An 18,777-nucleotide genomic window follows, 5' to 3' on the forward strand; every position below is an offset into this window, starting at 1 on the left:
GCCCTCAAGCTTCAGTGACACTGCAGACAGTGGAAGTGCACAGGGGATATTTTTGTCCCCTGCAGCCCCCAAAGCGTGTCCACTATATCCCCTCTACTCCAAAATATGGTAAGGCTAAATCCCCCACACTTATTAGCCCGGGCCTCACAGCGTAAGTGCTGTCACTGTGTAATAACATAATTTACACTTCTCCAGTCAGATGAAGAAGCACCCCAGGCCTCATAGTATAACTTCTTTTGTTGTCATTGTGTATTAACATAATTTATGCTTCTCTAGTTGTCACTGTGTAACAAATTGACTTATGCTTCTCCAGTCAGGTGAAAACAGCTCTCCGGGCACTACAGCGTGACTTGTCTTGTTGTCACTGTGTATTAACAAAGGGAATACTCAGTATCTTAAAGGATCACTTCCCTTGTTGGCAGGGATTGTATGTTTTTCTGGTCAGACAGAGACCACTCGGAGCCTCGCAGCTTAACTCCTCTGCCATTTTCTAACAACCTAACATACATTTCTGTAGTCATAGACGATACTCAATGTATCACAACATAACTTCTGGATCTGTCACTGTATACTTGTTTTTCTGCTCAGATAAAGACTGCATGTAACATCTCAGACCTTAACTTCGTCTGCTACCAATTTGTATGTGCTTGCCAGATAAAGATATTCCTTAACACCTCACAACATAATATTTGTTGCTACCACTATGTATCTGCTTCTCAAGTAAGACAGCACCCCAAAACATAATGTTTTCTGTCAGCTTGTTAATTCTTCCCACGGTGGACAAAGACAGCCCTCAACACCTCACAACAGAATCTCTGTTGCTATCACTGTGTGTATGCTTCTCATGTCAGACAGCTCCCCACAACAGAACATTTTCTGCTGTCAGTGTGTTAATGCTTCCTATGCCAGACAAAGAGCCCTCCACACCTCAAAACGTAATATCTGTTGATACCACTGTGTATATTCTTCTCAGGGGAGAAAGCACCCCACAACATAACTAATTCTGTCAGCATGTTGAACCTTCCCATGAAAGGCAAAGTTAGCTCCAGCACCTCACAACATAATCTCTGTTGCTATCATTGTGTATATGTTTCTCAGGTGAGGTAAAGACAGCACTTAGCGCCTCACAAGATAGCTTCTATTGCTGCCACATTGTGTATATGATCTTCCAGTCAAAGACCATACTAAACACCTGAGGGAATAACTTCTCTTACGGTCCATGTATTATAACATAACCTGCTTTCCCAGTCAAAGACAGCACTTAAAGAATCAAGGACTAATTTCATCCGCTGAAAGTGTATATATGCTTTTCCATCAGACAAAGACATTGCTTATCTACTCACCATATAGCTTCTGTTGCTGTCACTAAGTATGGAAATGCTTTTGTAATCATACAGAGACACTAGTCATTAGGTCAGTGTGTGTTTTTGACATTTTGATGCAAAACATTTGTGGGAAAGGCCAAAGCTTCTTTTAACAGTAGATTACCCAACTTTGGATATCTTGGCGTGTGCCTGTGTTATATTGTTGCAATACAGTTCTATAGACAAATTCTACATAGCAAGGACTTTTATAAGGTGTGGATGTTTATTTCCAGAGCTTCGCTGAACATTTTGATCCATTGCACATTGCTGAATAATATAGAATCTAGAGATGCCCCTCAGAGATGTTTATCTCTCACTGGTGGTGTAAGCATAATCTAAGGTTGTAGGCCATTGTGCAAATCTCAGGAATGTGTGTAGTTTATTTTACAATACTATGAAGGGATGCATATAGGTCTGACACATGGGTGCTCATTATGACTTCAACGGGTAAGACTGCCGACCGCCGTGCTGGCGGCGGCCAAAAGACCTCCAGCACGGCGGTCCTCAGACCGCCATATTACAACTGCTGGTGGCTTTCCACCATTTTCCAGGCAGAAAACCACCAGCATTCTTACTGGCAGTCGGCGGTCTAGTGGCGGTTGCACTGCCGACACTGCCATGCCAACAAACACAACAAAACATCAGTGATGACATTTGAGATGGCATCAGTGATGTGATTTAGCATATCATGGGTGAAGTAATATGTTAAGTCATATGCAGTGCATGATGGGGGGTCAAGTATTGTTTGCTCAGTAAACTACAACTGAAATTTCAATGATTTGTTTGGTAAATTAAATTTTTATCTTTTTTCAACACGTAAATATAACATAAATTTAACCTTTGTTTTTTTTCAGTGAATTTCTAGAGTTTTTTTAAAAGTAAGCTTGGATCTTATTACCATACCTAACTAGAACTTTACCTTAACTTTTGGTGTGTTCTGTGATTTGCTATTTTTGTAACATATTCAGCCAGCTACCTTGCTGTACCAGGCCTTTAACTATACCCTGCTCAAACCTCACCTTGTAAGGCCAAACTTCAATGGACTCTTTACACCCATTGCTTTTTTTATATTTATATTTTTAAAAGCTTTAATAGTAATACAGTACCACGGAAGAAAGTGCTTGTGCAGTGGCTCCTGCAGGAGTACCTCAGTGCCTCATGGGAGTCCCGCACAGGGTGCCGTTGGAGTACTGCTCTACCAGTGGCACAACCTTTTTTCATTTTGACCCCTTGGGTGGTCCTTTTGGATCTTCCACGTAATTTGCAGGGGGTTAAGAATGCCCCCTTATGCCTTTTTCCCCTTTTTTTTTTTTTGCATCTTCAGGACATGGGGACAAATCTCAACATTTTTATGTGGGTAGCAGCCAGGCACTCACATTTCTCGGTACTGCAGAACCAGTATCAGTCCCACGGTACTGAAAGGGCCAATGGGGGAAAAAAAGCTCCCATGGCGAATCAGAAGTCCATTTAAAAACAAAAAAATATCAGTACGCTGGGAGACCAGCGGGACCAGCCGCCATGTACAACCAACATTTTAACCCCTTCAAACCCTACCCTAGTACTTCTTTAAATGTGAATTTCTCAAAAATGACTGAATGGAGTTACACCAAATAATAAAAGTGCAATTTTCTGAGTAACGTTTTACCTTTTTGCCAACTTTGGTGTTATTCTGTTAAGCCACTTTCCCTGTACTGAAGAGCAAATATTCCTATGGAAATAATGTGAGAAAGCAATGTTTTTGACCCCTACTATTTCTTAGCTCACACTTGACTTTCCTGGAACGATCTGAACTGGACACACTTTTCTGGAAAGTTTTGTGCAGTTTCGCCAAACAGTGCCAAAGTTCCCAGCAAAAAAATAAACACTCTACCTAATCTCTGACCTAACTATAAGTATGCAGTGGTGCTTTCAGCCTTGTATTACACATGACCTGATTTATTTGTTATTGAGGTTTTATTCTGTTTCGTCCATAGTGGGTACATTAATTGTTTCCTTTCACATGTTTTTGGAAAATCAAGAGTTTACATTAATATTTCACATCATGCTGTGTAGCTCATATGCACAGTCATCGGCTTATGCATGTAATATTTAGGGGATAAGCTCTATGGAGTCCTTTCCACCTGATTGAGTAACAGCTAGAGTTTTAATTGAGTCCCATTGAAGTTTCAGGATCCGGCAATCTTTAGAATCCCATTCCTCTGGTTTCACTACTTATGTACTAACAGTTCTTCTTCTGTGTTCAGCCCATTGGTTACTTTCTTGTTCAGATAAATTATGTTTTTCAACTCTTAATTTTTTAATATCTTTAACTGGTTGCCTCCTCTTTGGTCTGATTGCTATGTATCGATTAAAAACAAATTGAAAAAATGTATGTTTCTTGAGTAACATCTCCTTAAATATCTGACAACTGAGGATGTTGGATCTTTTTTTGTCAATATCCTTATCTTTTTCCAAATTTCTTTTCTTTAACGTAAGCTTGGTACTTCCAACATAATTCTTCTTACAGATGCATTATGGAACACTTACAATAATGATTGAAAACTCAAAAAATTCATAAATTTTAATTTCCTCTTTTCTCTTTGTTCTTCTGTTGGACTTGATGATTGTTTCTACTAGAGTGGGATAGGCAAGTTTTGCATTTTGTGATGACTAGAAACATTGTTTTTCCATTTACCAAGTGGTTGGTTTCCCAGTTTTAAAATGACTATACCAAGTCATCCCTTATCAGTGATGCTTGACATCATGTAATCCGTGGTGCTGCTGTTGCCTTCCTCCCATTTTGTGTAGCTTGTGTATAGTTCAGGGTTTCCTAAAAGCCTTCCTGATTTTAGGCATATTATTATTACTATTATACGTTGTGTTCAATTGGGTATTTGTTTTTTTCCACCTCTTTGTCCACTATTTCTGGCTTAAAAACATGCCTTTCCATTTTGTATCTCTCGTTCATCTGCCTTTTTTAAAACCCCCCCTCTAATCTTTGCATTATTTTATTTTAAGCTCTGAATTGTATGCCTCTTTAGAGCTGGAATTCAGCATCATCTGAGTAGTTCCCTTTATGGGATGCTCCATATTAAGGCCAGCAGATGATTGCTGCTTTGGTGTAAAGTGTCCTTTGTAATCCTCCTCCTTTAACAACACTCTAATTTCTGAAAAAATTCAGCTGCCTCTGCTGTTTTGACTCGAAGTTTAAGTTCAGATTGTTTTCATTCAATTATTGTATGGACTTTATAGTTTTAGTTTTTTATCCTCTCTGTACTATGAATAGCTCACTAGCCCAGGAACAAATATGCATAGCAACGGGCTAAATAGGCAACAAAGGCAGTTTCCTCTATGTGTCTATAAAGTTCAGCACAGAAGTCAAACATATTGTTTTACAAACAAAATGAAATCATATTCCTAAACATTCCAGGATGGAATATACAGATTTAAAGGTCATGCTATAAATAAATAGCTGCATGTTGCTATATCATCTACATGTTGGATGCTCATGTATAATGAAATAACATTGAAATCAATCATAACATATTGGCTTTGCCATTGCAAGTTGTAAATCTTACTAAGGAAGTCAGTTCTGTCTCAGACACATGAGCTAAGACCAATGACAAAGTCTAATAGAAAATAATCTATGTAAATGTATGCCAGTTTAAACTGAGGAAACAATTGACCATCTGTTTTTTTTGTCTTCTTATGGACCTTTGGGAGCATATAGAATATGGGTATTTAAGGGAACCATTCCTAAGGAACAGTTATTCATCTTGATTTAAAATTCTCCTATCCCTTCCATTTTCCAGTCTATACAAAAACAGATGCAGCATTTGCTTGTGTTCTCTCTGTGTTATCATTTGGTATATTGTTCAATTATTAGTTGTTTTAAACAAAACTTTTTATCAGAGGATTATATTGCCCTGAAAATACAGTGTATTTATAATTGTCTGCCCATCCTCCTTTAGGGGTCCAATCACCTGTCTTTCTGTTTTTGGTAACGTTGCCTTACCATTTCATTTTCTTAAGATGTCTCACCACCATATCATGGAAAGCATCAGTTTAATCTAACGGAGTATTTGGCAGATGTATGGAGTTTGGTTTAAACCCCCATTGGCTCTCCTTTTTCTTTATTTTAACCATGGTGTCCAGAATGCTTGTAGCTTTATCTCCTTGCTTCATCAACATAACATCCTAATTTTTGTAATGCTAACAAATTATCAGTGTCATATATCTGGAGATTACTATCTGTTCTAATGCCCTGTGGTTCCCTTCTGCTTGCCCATGCTGTGTACATGTATAAGTTTCATTTTTCGTATTAGTTTGAAAGTGTCAATTCATGTTATTATATAGTCATATAGATTGTCTGGACAGAAAGATAAGTCATCTCCTGATCTTACATGTTGACCATTGTTATGTTTTTCTTGGTTTGTACACTTGTAGTGTGTAGTCTTTTTTGTATGCCCTCCTTGTCATTTCTTTGCATGCTTTTATTGCAGCACCACCTCTTGGGCATCCCCAATTTTTGTTGAGTTTAGTTTTTGTCTTGTTTCAGTAGTCGAAATTCATCTAGAAAAGAGACTAGTCATTTGATTCCCTCTGTACTTCAGTAGTGGTATTAATTTCCCCTTCTGTGCTCAGCTTCAATCAAGCTGACTTCTGATGGTAGGGTTTCTTAACTTTTGTCTCTTCTCTAGTATTGTCTCCATTCTGCATACCAGATCTAAGTGTTTGACAAAGGTAAAAAGGCAGACCTGTTTATGATCTTCCTGAGATCCTTCCCTCTTAAGAATTTTCTCAGTTTTCTGGTCATGATTTTTTCTTTATATTTATCCAACCTCTTTTTCATCATTCATTTGAAATTTGTGAACTACACCTGTTTCAGTGCTTTTTCTAAGTATATAGTTAACTCCTGCTTTTGGTTCAACAGTATATAACAGTTGGTTATCTTCTATTTTATGAAAATGCCATTTCCCAGACCAACAATTGGTGCTTTCATGGCATTCCTTCAATTGTGCTGCATTGGGCTTCTCTTATCTTAGGAATAGTATACTCAGACGCTTGAGTATCATTCTTTTACAGCCTTGAGGAAGTCCCGGTGACAAAACACATGTCGTCTGCTTCCCTTTGGACATATTGTCTGAACTATACAAGAATCCTTTGGGAAATTTGAAGAATAAATCCTACCTTTGGATTTGAGATGTATCATCAGTGTGCTTCGGTACGTCTTGTATCTGTTCCCATTCTGGGTCTGTTCCAGGCCAGACATTTTTCACCCATGGTGGCAGGGTGAACGTACTAGGCGAGCACCTGTTTACAGGGATCTTATGGACAGTGGAAGAATTCCTGTTTGAACAATTTACCTTTTTTACTTTGGCCATCTCTGGATATTTGGACTCTGCTGCATTGTCACCTTTTCTGTACTGAATTTACATCTGCTTATGTATTATATATGTGTCTATCTGAATTTGTATAAAGAGTTGTGTCCCTATGTCATATTGCTGTTCCTTGGTACATATTTTGCGTGGATGTCTATGTTATATTGTACCTAGGGTTACTGTACTTCTTTTAACGTAAGTCTTAGACTAATGGCCCACGTCTACCTAGAGTCGAGAATGCTGAAACGCACTCCCACATTTTGTTGCAGACTGTGTACATTGAGTGCTAATTATTATGGACCACAAGACCTTTCACATTTCAAGAGCTCCAAAACACCTGTGATTACCCATTCAAGAGAACCCAGCCTTACCTATCAGTTTAGATAGGACAGCTTCATATGTGACCTACTACTCTCTCTCCTGATTGGGTTTTCAGATAAATTGTAAGGACATTTCCAGTGATGAGTGAAGGTCAAAATAGCATAACTATTTTAATGTTAATTACAGTACACCACCAACTACACTCTTGTGAAATTCCTTTAATCCATAAAGGTATGTTACATGGCTATAATCAATCTAAGCAGGAGACGAGGCTCAGTTCTAACACTATATATTGAACCCCTTTTGGAGATAATTTCTCTGTCATGCCAAGGAACTGCACAAAAGCACTTTCACTCCGAGAAATGTAGTTGTTTTTTTGTTGCTGTTCAGCTTGCCAAGAATTCTCACTCATCTAATTCTCGCTTCTGTTGCTGCAGATCCCACATTGAAGTAAAGGTACTACAGGATCAGAAGGTTAACCCTAAAAATAAGACAGAACTTCAGCCAAAACAGCAATGTCTGCGATGAACCCAGAATAGTAAGTATAAAACCAAACCTGAGGTAGAGAAACAATCCTTTATATGTGAAAACGTACAGAAGAACCCCGAGAACACCACCAAGAGGAATTTGTGCTACAAGTGGCACTACTGACACTTGCATTGTTATTTTTTGAAGTTTTTTAGGTACTTTTACTGGCATACTGCCTATTGCCTTTTCGTTGTGAGATCGTTTCTGCATTATTTCATTCTTTGTGTGACTCCTTGTTTGTTTCACCCTCTTTACTGTTCTCCAACTGGAAACTCCTTTTCCCGCTCATGCTTCACTCTTCCTCCCCGCCTTTTTCCTCCTGCTGCTCTTTAGTCTACTGCTTGTGGCCTACACTAGGGGTTGTGGTGAGAGCTCCCGCCATGTTCTGTGCTGTCCTGCGTGTTCCACACTAGAGCTTGGTCAGTGCGCACACTACTGTTTTTTTCCATTGTGATTTTGCAGACCGCCCCTGGCTTAATTACTGATGTCACAGGGGGGCTTGCATGGGGATTGGCTGGTGTAAACCTGTGCACAGTCCTGGCAGCAGGCCAGGAATGCTTCCAGCTTCACATTCGGGATAAGCAGGGAGTACATTTTAACCCTCCAAGCCTCTCCCCGGAGTAAGTTTGCTCCAGCCTGTTTCATTTTTTTTTTACTCAAAAAACTATAGATGGTAATATTCATATTTGTTCTTCCTTTGAACTTTCAAACACTCCTTCCTTCCTCCATGACACTCTCTCAATGCGCATCACCTACAGACAGTCTCTCAGTTTCCATGTCTTCATCTCTCGTATCGTTATCTAACAATTCCTCAAGCAGAACTCATGGTGTCAACAATCGACCCATGGTAAAACATGGTACAGAGGTCATGAATCGTTTACTGATTAATCTGGTTCTACCCTTAGTCACTGTAACCTGGCTGAAAGAGGACTCAGGTCCTGGCATTGCCCTGGGAATCCCCCAGGATAATTATTTTAAGCAGCTCAATCGACTTTCGCGCCCTAGTGGTGTCATGGCTGTAATTCTTAAGTCTACTATAATTACATCCACCCACTCATCAGAGCACATTAAGGATTCAGAATCTATCCTTCAGCAGTAACCATTCAACGAACTTTTTGTCCAATTTCCACAAGACTTAAACATACAGGTAAATGATAGAAGAGCTGTGATTGCCCGAGAGCTACTTAGCTCATGTTCTGGTTTTAAATTTTCCTTAATTAATGTGTGGACCCACCCACTCAGTGGGACATACTATTGAACTTATTTTTGCCCTATGATCTTTAATTTAGGCAACTCTCACCTTAGAGGTATGTGGTCTGACGATACAGCTATATTTTTCACTTAGTGCCCATATTTTAACCAAGCCATTAACCAAACTTTCTATTACACATTTTGACTCAATTTTGGGGATCTTCTGTGCCTCATTTACATTCTGAAGGTAACATCAATTGTGCTTTCTTCAGCATTTGAGTAAATATGCATTAGATGTCACTGCCCCTCTAAAAAGAAACTGTATCAGGTAACACCCTCTGCCTCTTTGGTTACCAAAGGACTACCTTTACCCAAGAGGCAGTGCACAAAACTCCAACTCTGCTGATGAAGCTGTTTACAAAACTGAATTGCAGCGTATGAAGTAAGTGTACAACACACTACATCTATGTACTATCATGAGCACGTTTCATCTGCAAAAAAACACCATCAAAGAGTCCTCTATATTATATAATTTTGCCCATCCTACAACAGTCTCTGCTACTGTGGCGGTCACTCAGCAGTTTTGCTTTCATTTCCATGCTATTAAATTCCTTTTCCCTCATGTTCCAGCAGTACTTCCTCAGACCTGCTAGATATCACCTTTCTAACGTCTATCCATTCATTCTCTGCATGTGGACGTCTTTTAGCCCAGTCTGCCAAACATCATCTGTAAACTCAGCACCATCTCTCTGGAATAAACTCTTGATTCCTTCCCTGATAAAGGCACTAACGATATTTAGCACCTTTTTTAACCACTCGCTGCAATTCCTTCTGGTATTGTGCCGGAGTCTTGAAAAAATGACCCAATCCTCCTCTGCTGAAAAAGCTTACCGCAGATCCTTCCATAATTTACAACTATCACCCAGTGTCGCTTCTGCCTCTAGTGGCTAAGGTTTTTAAAAGCTTTGTCAATAACAGTGGTAAGTGTATATTGAAGATCACTGTCTATTGCATGCTCGTCAGTTGGATTTCTGTTCCAGCATGACCATTGGCATCATATTGGTCTTGGCCAGTAGTGGCATCGGGATGATACTTAATGCCAAATTATGTGGTTAGCCCTTTTTCACATGGCATTCAAGGTTAATAAAAGCATGTTTACTCTCAGCCTCTCCCTAAGCTAACATTGCTTAACATGCATGTTGCTCCCTGGTTGCTTTTATATTATCATTGTGCCTCACATTTTGTGCCTATGCAGACGATATCCAGATAGTTCTTAGACTTGATGGAATCCTAGATTATCTACCGGATCAATTCTTAAGGTGCTTATGCTCAGAGACTAATTTCATTAATTCCAATTTTCTCAGGCTCAACACAGGCAAGACTGAAGTCACTATTTTTGGAAATCCATCTATATGGCACTCCAGTTGGTGGCTTGATTCGCTCTGAATCCTCCTACTCGTGCCTGTAGCCTGTAGGGCACGCAACCTGTGCACCTTCTTCAATGAAAATGTACTTTTGAGGCTCACATTCATAGGCTTGCATTTAATTATTTCTTTTTCTTGCCCTGTCTCATTCTGACCTCTCATGTTAGCTGCGGCACAGTGGCTACTAATCTAGGCCTGTTTCAGAATGACTTCTTCACCCGATCTACACCGAATGCCCTACCAACCTTTCGTCTTCCACATTGACTTTTCTTCAAGTCCTCACTTAGAATGCTGCCCTTAAACTCAGTCAGTCACAGAACATCATTAATCCATTACTGGGGAAGCACTCAGTCTTCTGAGACCAGCAGTTGTCTGACATAGATTACGAATATCTAAACTCAGAGGTGGCAAGTCATGAATTCCTTACACTTTCTTACATATATAGCCTCAAATATATATGTGCATCATCTCTTTTACTGGGATGAAGCAGGGCGAAGAGGTTGTACCAATGCTGGTGTTGTGAAAGTTATGAGACTCCTGTGTAAGTTATGAGTCACTGTTTGATCTATCTCTTTTTGCATCTAATTTTTAGTGACTACTTATTTAAACTCCTCCTGATTGGCGATTCCGGGGTTGGCAAGTCCTGCTTGCTGCTACGGTTTGCAGTAAGTTTACAACATCTTGATGTCCTTTTCTGAACATGTGTTTACTGAAAAGATACGTATGTACATCTTGATGTGCGTCCGTTTATTGTTATACTTGTTTTGCTGAAGTTTGTCCTTGAAAATAGATGGTAGCTGGTTAGTTCAACAATGGGATAACACAGGGTTCTGCAAAGTCGGTCCTCGAGAGCCGGGTCCATGCCAGATTTTTAGCATATCCACATTTAGAAAAATTTAGATTTCTGAAACGTCTTTTTCCTAAATGTGGATATGCTAAAAATCTGGCATGGACCCGGCTCTGTTCCTCTGCTGCTACCCATCGCCCCGGTTGTCTACCCCAGCCTTCCATGCCTAAGCCACACCCTCCCATACCTCATTCAACCTTTTCGACTGAGAATCGGGTACACAGGACCAGATGCTTAAATGAATTATATGCCTGCAAAAGAATTGTCATTAAATACCTGCGTCACAAACACAGGAGTCGTGATGAATGTTGTAGCAGCTGAGAAGGTGTGGAAGAGGAGGTATATAACATGAAATCATAATATAATAATGTAGTTTTTTAACTAGATGCATACTTTAATGGGACAAGAGTATGATGCCATAGACATTTCCAATTCATTAAGCCAGATTACAATAGAAATGTAAACGTATTTGAACATGTTTAAACTGCATGTTTTGAAACCCATAAACTGCATGCTTGGAGTGAAACAACGTAGGTATGTTATTAAAGTTGAGTTCGCTGCACCGTTTATCTTGTCATCAACAATAACAGCGGACATCCCAAAAGAGAAATTAAGAAAAATAGAAAAAAAAGATTAAGAGATAAAAATGTGTGTTTAGTGGTTAACCAGCATAGCTAGTCAGTCATGGACAATCAATAACTTCTCAATTTACATTAGTTCACTACAGGATGAAACATATAGAATTAAACTGAAAAGAAATGCCTCTTTGTACATGATCATCCCCAAAGTTTTGGACTGAAGCTACTGGTTTTTCAATTTTGAGAGTGCACTGAGGCCTGCTAATCAGATCTCAGTGCCAGCGTTTTAAGCCTTTACAAAATGTATGTTCAATTGGCTGTTTCCTATTAACATAACTTAACTTAGCTATAAGTTCCTAGTATATGGTCCCCAAGGGTGCCCAGGGCCTGTAATTTAAAGTATCCTCCTACGCTGCAGTACTGATTGTGCCACCTTGAGTATGAAAAAGCACAACATAGCTCCCATCCTGCCACTGCACACTGGAACGCTTTCAGTATCATCCAATCTCAGCTGAGAGTATGTGACGCCATGCTGCTGCCCTCTGATGTGATCTTCTTTGGAATTGCTCTGCCTGCACATGATGATTCCTGGCGGCTTCCTGCAGGAGCTTTACACAGCCTTATACATTTCCTGAAAGTGAACATTAGTGGATTCCAGTCCATTCCTCGAGAAATAATGAGGGAATTTACTTATGTCCCGTGATTTATCTCTCTATTAACTCACCAGTTTTGTCTGATTAATTTCCTAGCGGGCTGAAAACTAAGGATCCGCCCTCCTACCTACCAGAACCTCAAAGGGTGATCTTCCTTTATGTCAATTAGATTTGTGCTTCGCTTACCTGTACTTGGTGTCTCCTGGTTGAAGTTCCTAGTCCTGATGATGACCCTTCACTAAATTGTTTCAGAGGTAGAAACTTCGACAATTGTTTGCAAAGGACCGGTACTAAAAAAGAAAATATGGCTAGAGAAATACCCATTACAATTGAGTAAGAGTATTGGTCTGTGTTTGTGTAGTGGTGCTTCTTAGTATCCAAAGCAAGACTTCTGGGACTTACAAAATAACTCTTGAAGTTTGGAGCAAGGTTTTAAGTTTCTAACACTTAAGTGCTTGGATTGGATGCTGATTTTATTGAAATTATGAGAACTCCATTAAGGACGTGGGAGAAATATTTTTCTAGTTTAAAACTGTTGAAAATAAGGTTTTGTGAAATACAATTGTAATTATCACTTCCGTTTATTGTTTCAAAATTTCTGCTTAGCCATATAAGTTTGGCATCAATAATATTGAAAGTCAAATTGCCATTATTTTGCATATTTTATTTCTAAAAATGTGCATCTACATAAAAAATGCTGTCCTCTTAACAGCTATCCTATGTTGTTCACTGCTTTTTCCACGCCCCCCGTTTTAATTAGATGTGCTTTATGCAGTGTACTCTACAAACCGTAGTAGGAAGGGTTTTGAAATAATACATGTCACACATTTTTAATACAGTACGGATCACTTAGGTGCTGGATGTCCAACTTTGATAAATGTGCATCCTTTTCTGTTCCGCTTCTCTAGACTTAGAGAAACACTGGGCTGAATTTCTTACATTTTTGTGATTGGCCCGAACCACCCATGAGAGAAATCCGCTATCCCCAAGATAAACTTGAATATAAAACAAAATCCTCTCATTAAAAGTAAAACTATACCTGTGACATCATTGGAGAGACCCCTCTTGTGTGAGTGAAACATACAAGCTAACCAATGTGCTGTAGGGGAATGCATCTATTGGGTGCTGTTGAGTGCCACACCTATTGCTGCCCATGTTATGACTTGAATATATACCTCTTGCAGGTAGGATAATAGCATGTTCCATATCCGTCTTCTAGGAGGAATGCTTTTCACGTGGGAAGGTTATTGATACATGCTGGTTTACCTGCTTTGCTAAGGAAAGAATATAAGATACATGTGATCAGTGTTTGATTTGAGCTGATGGTTGCCTGTGGAACCAACTGGCACTCGTTTTTGGGGACAAGAACTTAGTTTTCCTCATAAGACACTGATGAGAGGAAGAGAAAGAAAAATACCCAAAAGAAGGAGTACGAGAAGGACGAAAAACCTATTGCCAAAGGGGAAATCAAGAATCTGCAATAGTGAGATAAGGAGGCAGGGAGTGTATGTTTGTGGATTATAGAGGCATGAGGTGCAGTCAAGACTACACAGCCAAGGTATTCGGCACGCCAACCTTTAATAGCACTGTTCACTGGTTCTGAGCAGTGCTTTGGGCACTGGCACTCATTCTTTTACAAATTAAGCACTGCGTATGACTATTGATGGTTTATACCAAACTAAGGCCTTTGTGCAAATAAAATGTACTTCTCGTGATAAGGTCAGTGGTTCAACTCCTACCTCCGGTTGTGTTGAGAATGGAATACACCTCTTGTGTGCAGATCAGTGGCATATCCTCTTCTGCAAACAGTAGTGTATGGTGGAATGCATCACGTGTGAACAGGTTAGCGGTATAAACCCAGCTGCCCACTGTGATGAGAGTAATGTATCTTGGAAAAATTGGCAAATGTCCCCACCTTACAGATGTGGCAGTAGAGAACTCCTCTGTCTTCTGCTTCTTGTAAACCCCCAGCTGTAAACTGTGCTGAGAATGGAATAGACAGGTTAGTGGCAGGTTCTCCGTGGTTCCACATAATATATCGCTTGTAAGGAATATAGGCGGTCATTCTGACCGCCGCCCGTCATGCGGTCACCGCCATTTGGCCGCTCCGTGGTCAGAAAACCGCGGAGGCCATTCTGGCTTTCCTGCTGGGCCGGCGGGCGACCGCCAAAAGAGCGCCCGCCGGCCCAGCGGGAAAGGCCCTGCAACAATGAAGCCGGCTCCGAATGGAGCCGGCGGAGTTGCAGGGGTGCGATGGGTGCAGTTGCACCCGTCGCGATTTTCACTGTCTGGGGCCCCACGACACCCGTTCCCGCCATCCTGTTCCTGGCGGTAAAAACCGCCAGAAACAGGATGGCGGGAAGGGGGTCGGAATCTCCGTGGCGGCGCTGCTTGCAGCGCCGCCATGGAGATTCAGGCCATGCAGGGGAAATCCGGCGGGAAACCGCCGGATTCCCTTTTCTGACCGCAGCTTTACCACCGCGGTCAGAATGGGCTGGGAAGCACCGCCAGCCTGTTGGCGATGCTTCTGTGGTCCCCGGCCCTGGCGGTCTTGGACCGCCAGGGTCGGAATGACCCCCATAGTGTTATTACTCTGGTTGTAAGGTGCTGTGTTATCACACAGCATTAGATTCTTTTGTCCCATGGAAACATTAACATGTTTTGTGTTTCATGTGTTTCTAGGATGACACCTACACGGACAGTTACATCAGCACTATTGGTGTGGACTTCAAGATCCGAACTATCGAGCTGGAGGGCAAGACCATCAAGCTACAAATTGTGAGTGTGCTATTGTCTTTAAGGGGCACGGTGTTGTTGGCAGAAGACTCCAGTTGCTGTAACTGTACTAACCATTTAGTGTGATTGCTGAACTTTGGTGTCACCAGACTCAGGCTTGGGGTGGGCAGGTAGTGTGACTGAATATTATACCAACTAGGAGTGCCTGTGATAGGGTACCACTGGCATCTACTTCCATGGGGGTAGGGGAATTGCAGGTATTTATTAAACAGTTTATGTCTACAGCAACTTATCACTATTGCTAGGTTAGTCATTCTGTTGCTACATAGCTGTACTACCTGTTTTCTGAGTGATTCACCCCAGTGGAAGATTCTAGTTTACTGAAATAATTCGTTTTTGGATTACTTTGCCAAGTTATCGTTTTTATGCTAATAGAACAAGTTGTGTCACAAAGGTAGTGAAATGTGTTAAAAGATTAATAGGTTTTCCAAGACAGTTATACCACAATATATATGTAAAGGATAACGAGAACGAGATTGCACGAAGGGGGTAATAACCTTTCAATCTGTTGACTGTGAGCACAATCTTTTGGACCCCACTGAAGCAAATCCCCTTAAATGGGGCAGCACTTAACTCGACAGATAGATTAAAAAAAAAAAAAAAGCCCAAAGGAGGACTATTTCTTGCAATGAAAAGTCTGATACTAAAGAAACAGATTGATGTCTCTCCTCTTGAGGTAAACCTCTTGATAGACCTTCCCAGGATTGTAGCAATGTGAACAAAAATTATTAAGGGTATAAAGACCATAGTTGCTATTAGGATTGCAGGGGCAGGCGAGAGCACAGGGAAAAGGGGAAGAGGCTCTTCCCACCTTAAGATTCAAGTTATTGTTCATATTACTAAAGATCTTTTTTGAGGCTCCGCTTAAAAGACCACAAAGACTGATAGTGGGAATGCCCTCAAATGGATTGTGGGGAGGTCTTCCAGAATGGGACATCAGAAGCTTGTGAAGGCCAGTCAGCCTGGCTATAACCTTTCCTGATCATCCCCGGATTTGCATTAAGGAGCAGTACAAATGCCTTTCCTAAGGCCAGAAACCTCAGTGACACCCCTAAAGAGAAATTGGAGCATATAGACAAATATTAAATGGCTACAAAATCTCACTGTAAGATATGTGGACGAAAATGCCTTGCTTTTAAAAAGGAACTGTGCAGGTCTCACACTGGCAAATAACCATTGGATGGCAGTTACTGGAAATACAAAAGATAATTTTAGGCTTTGGGCAGAAGGAACATGCTTAAACAATGTGAAATTTCAATATATTCATTAGGAATTTTGTGTAGTTGTGCTTATCAGCAAGGCCCGTGGAATTCTACAGCAACAGAGGACCATTTTATGTGCCTGGTCAACTAAATTATGTGGAAAAAGCTAAATTATGTGGAAAAAGCCAAAATATGCTCGCTCACGCTACACATCGTGTCTCAGTATTAATTTGCTCTTTCGCTGTTTTAATACATAGTGCTATCTGGGCAAATGTTTTAACTTTGTTAGCTCCAGTTTTACATCTGAATACAGCAATCAGCAATTCACAGTTGACCAGATATCCTAGATGCCTGTGCTCCCACGGTTCCTACATGTGTTTGCAGTGATTCGGGTGGTCCCGACCCAAAGATTCTTTGGACACCTCCGATAGTTGATTTCTGATTTAGTCTGAGGCAGGGCCCCCAAAATGGTGAACATCCTCTTATTGCAACACCCATTATTAGAGGGGGGCCTGAGTGTCCCTTACCTGGAGCTAAACTTTGCATTGGCACATCTGCAAGGCTCATGAAATGACTTGTTGGTGATCAGATGGGTGAAGGTGGGGCCATTCTGGAACAACTGGGCAGGAAAGAGATTCTAGAATGGCTGCTGTCATGGGGCAACCTACCTGAGGCCCCAGGCATGTTAGTGCAGACAGCTGCGTCATGCTGGAATAGGTACATACAACCAAAGCGAGGGAGGTTACAATGCGCACCACAGCTCCCATTGTGGAAAGTCCCAGAAACACAATCCCTGAGGGGCAGAGATGACATTACTCCTTGGTGTGAAGCAAATATTGACACAATAGGAGACCTCTATATAAGGTGGGCACCCTGCACTCTATCCAAGATTTACACATGACTGGGGCAGGAGCGTTTCTAACATATAATGCGCTCCTTCTGGCAATCAGACACACATGAGGGCAGCGCACGCGGGACCACCTACTCCCCATGGTTTGCGTAAATGGGAGGAGTGTCTGGGGACAGAGTTAACACCTGGACAATGGATAATGGCAACAGAGCAAGTGAAACACGTCTCCTGCAATGCACACCATAAGTTCGCTCAGCTTAACTACCTGCATCACATGTACCTCACACCACACAGACTGCACAAGATGTTCCCAACAGTGGCTTTGCTGTGCCCATGTTGTGGTCATCCAGATGCAACATTTCTGCATATGGTCTGGGACTGCCCGCCACTGGTGCAGGAATGGGAGAAAGTCCTGACCCATATCTCGGATAAAATCGATGTGCACCTTTCTCCAGAAGCGTTATTCTGCCTGGTAGGGATTGTTAAACAAACAAAATGCATCAAAATTTACATGAAATTTGCGGACCTAGCCATTGCCTTATATAAGCGCCTCATCACTATGGCCTGGAAACCCATTCAACCTCCCTCACTTGATTTCTAGCTGAGGGTGACCTACCGATGGGCAATTGCAGAGGCTGATGCTTTGATAATGGGATGCTCAGCTCAGGGGGACGGCAGGGGTGGCTGTACTATGGGACATATATGTTCTCAAGGCGTGGAATGAGTTGGAAACCCCATCATACCTCATACTCATCTGGTCTTCCTTAGTCATGCACCGACAACCCCCACCCCTCATCAGCCTGGTGTTCCCCCCCGTCAGATGCTTTTTAAGCAGCCGCACTGGTTAAATCATATAGTTACTGGGCCCCGCATTTAAGAATAGTTGACCACGAGCATAGAGGGGCCCTCTCCTCCCCCCCTGCACTGGGATGTCAATCTCATTGGCGCACACACATGCATGCACTTCTACACTGTGCATGGGACAGGGTCCCAGAGATCGGCCTCTACGTGAACACCGCTCCATAGCCCTATTGTTTTTTCTTTGTCTTAGCTTGATTAGCCATTTGTAACCTACAGGGAGTGCAGAATTATTAGGCAAGTTGTATTTTTGAGGATTAATATTATTATTGAACAACAACCATGTTCTCAATGAACCCAATAAAACTCATTAATATCAAAGCTGAATATTTTTGGAAGTAGTTTTTAGTTTGTTTTTAGTTTTAGCTATGTTAGGGGGATATCTGTGTGTGCAGGTGACTATTACTGTGCATAATTATTAGGCAACTTAACAAAAAAAAATATATACCCATTTCATTTATTTATTATTACCAGTGAAACCAATATAACATCTCAACATTCACAAATATACATTTCTGACATTCAAAAACAAAACAAAAACAAATCAGTGACCAATATAGCCACCTTTCTTTGCAAGGACACTCAAAAGCCTGCCATCCATGGATTCTGTCAGTGTTTTGATCTGTTCACCATCAACATTGCGTGCAGCAGCAACCACAGCCTCCCAGACACTGTTCAGAGAGGTGTACTGTTTTCCCTCCTTGTAAATCTCACATTTGATGATGGACCACAGGTTCTCAATGGGGTTCAGATCAGGTGAACAAGGAGGCCATGTCATTAGATTTCCTTCTTTTATACCCTTTCT

At 41.1% G+C, this 18,777-nt stretch overlaps 1 protein-coding gene across 2 annotated transcripts in view; it reads left to right on the forward strand.

The window, feature by feature from the left end:
* Positions 1-18,777, forward strand: part of LOC138259323 (ras-related protein ORAB-1-like) — an 83,054-nt gene that overhangs the window by 18,230 nt on the left and 46,047 nt on the right. For both annotated transcript variants that reach the window (XM_069206959.1, XM_069206958.1), the window contains exons 2-4: positions 7,483-7,583; positions 10,781-10,853; positions 14,949-15,044. In XM_069206959.1, the coding sequence (XP_069063060.1) occupies positions 7,561-7,583; positions 10,781-10,853; positions 14,949-15,044 (192 nt within the window). In that variant the 5' untranslated portion in view covers positions 7,483-7,560. The remainder of the gene's footprint in view (positions 1-7,482; positions 7,584-10,780; positions 10,854-14,948; positions 15,045-18,777) is intronic.

The sequence above is a fragment of the Pleurodeles waltl genome, chromosome 9 (genome assembly GCF_031143425.1).
Source record: "Pleurodeles waltl isolate 20211129_DDA chromosome 9, aPleWal1.hap1.20221129, whole genome shotgun sequence".
NCBI classification, from domain to species: domain Eukaryota; kingdom Metazoa; phylum Chordata; class Amphibia; order Caudata; family Salamandridae; genus Pleurodeles; species Pleurodeles waltl.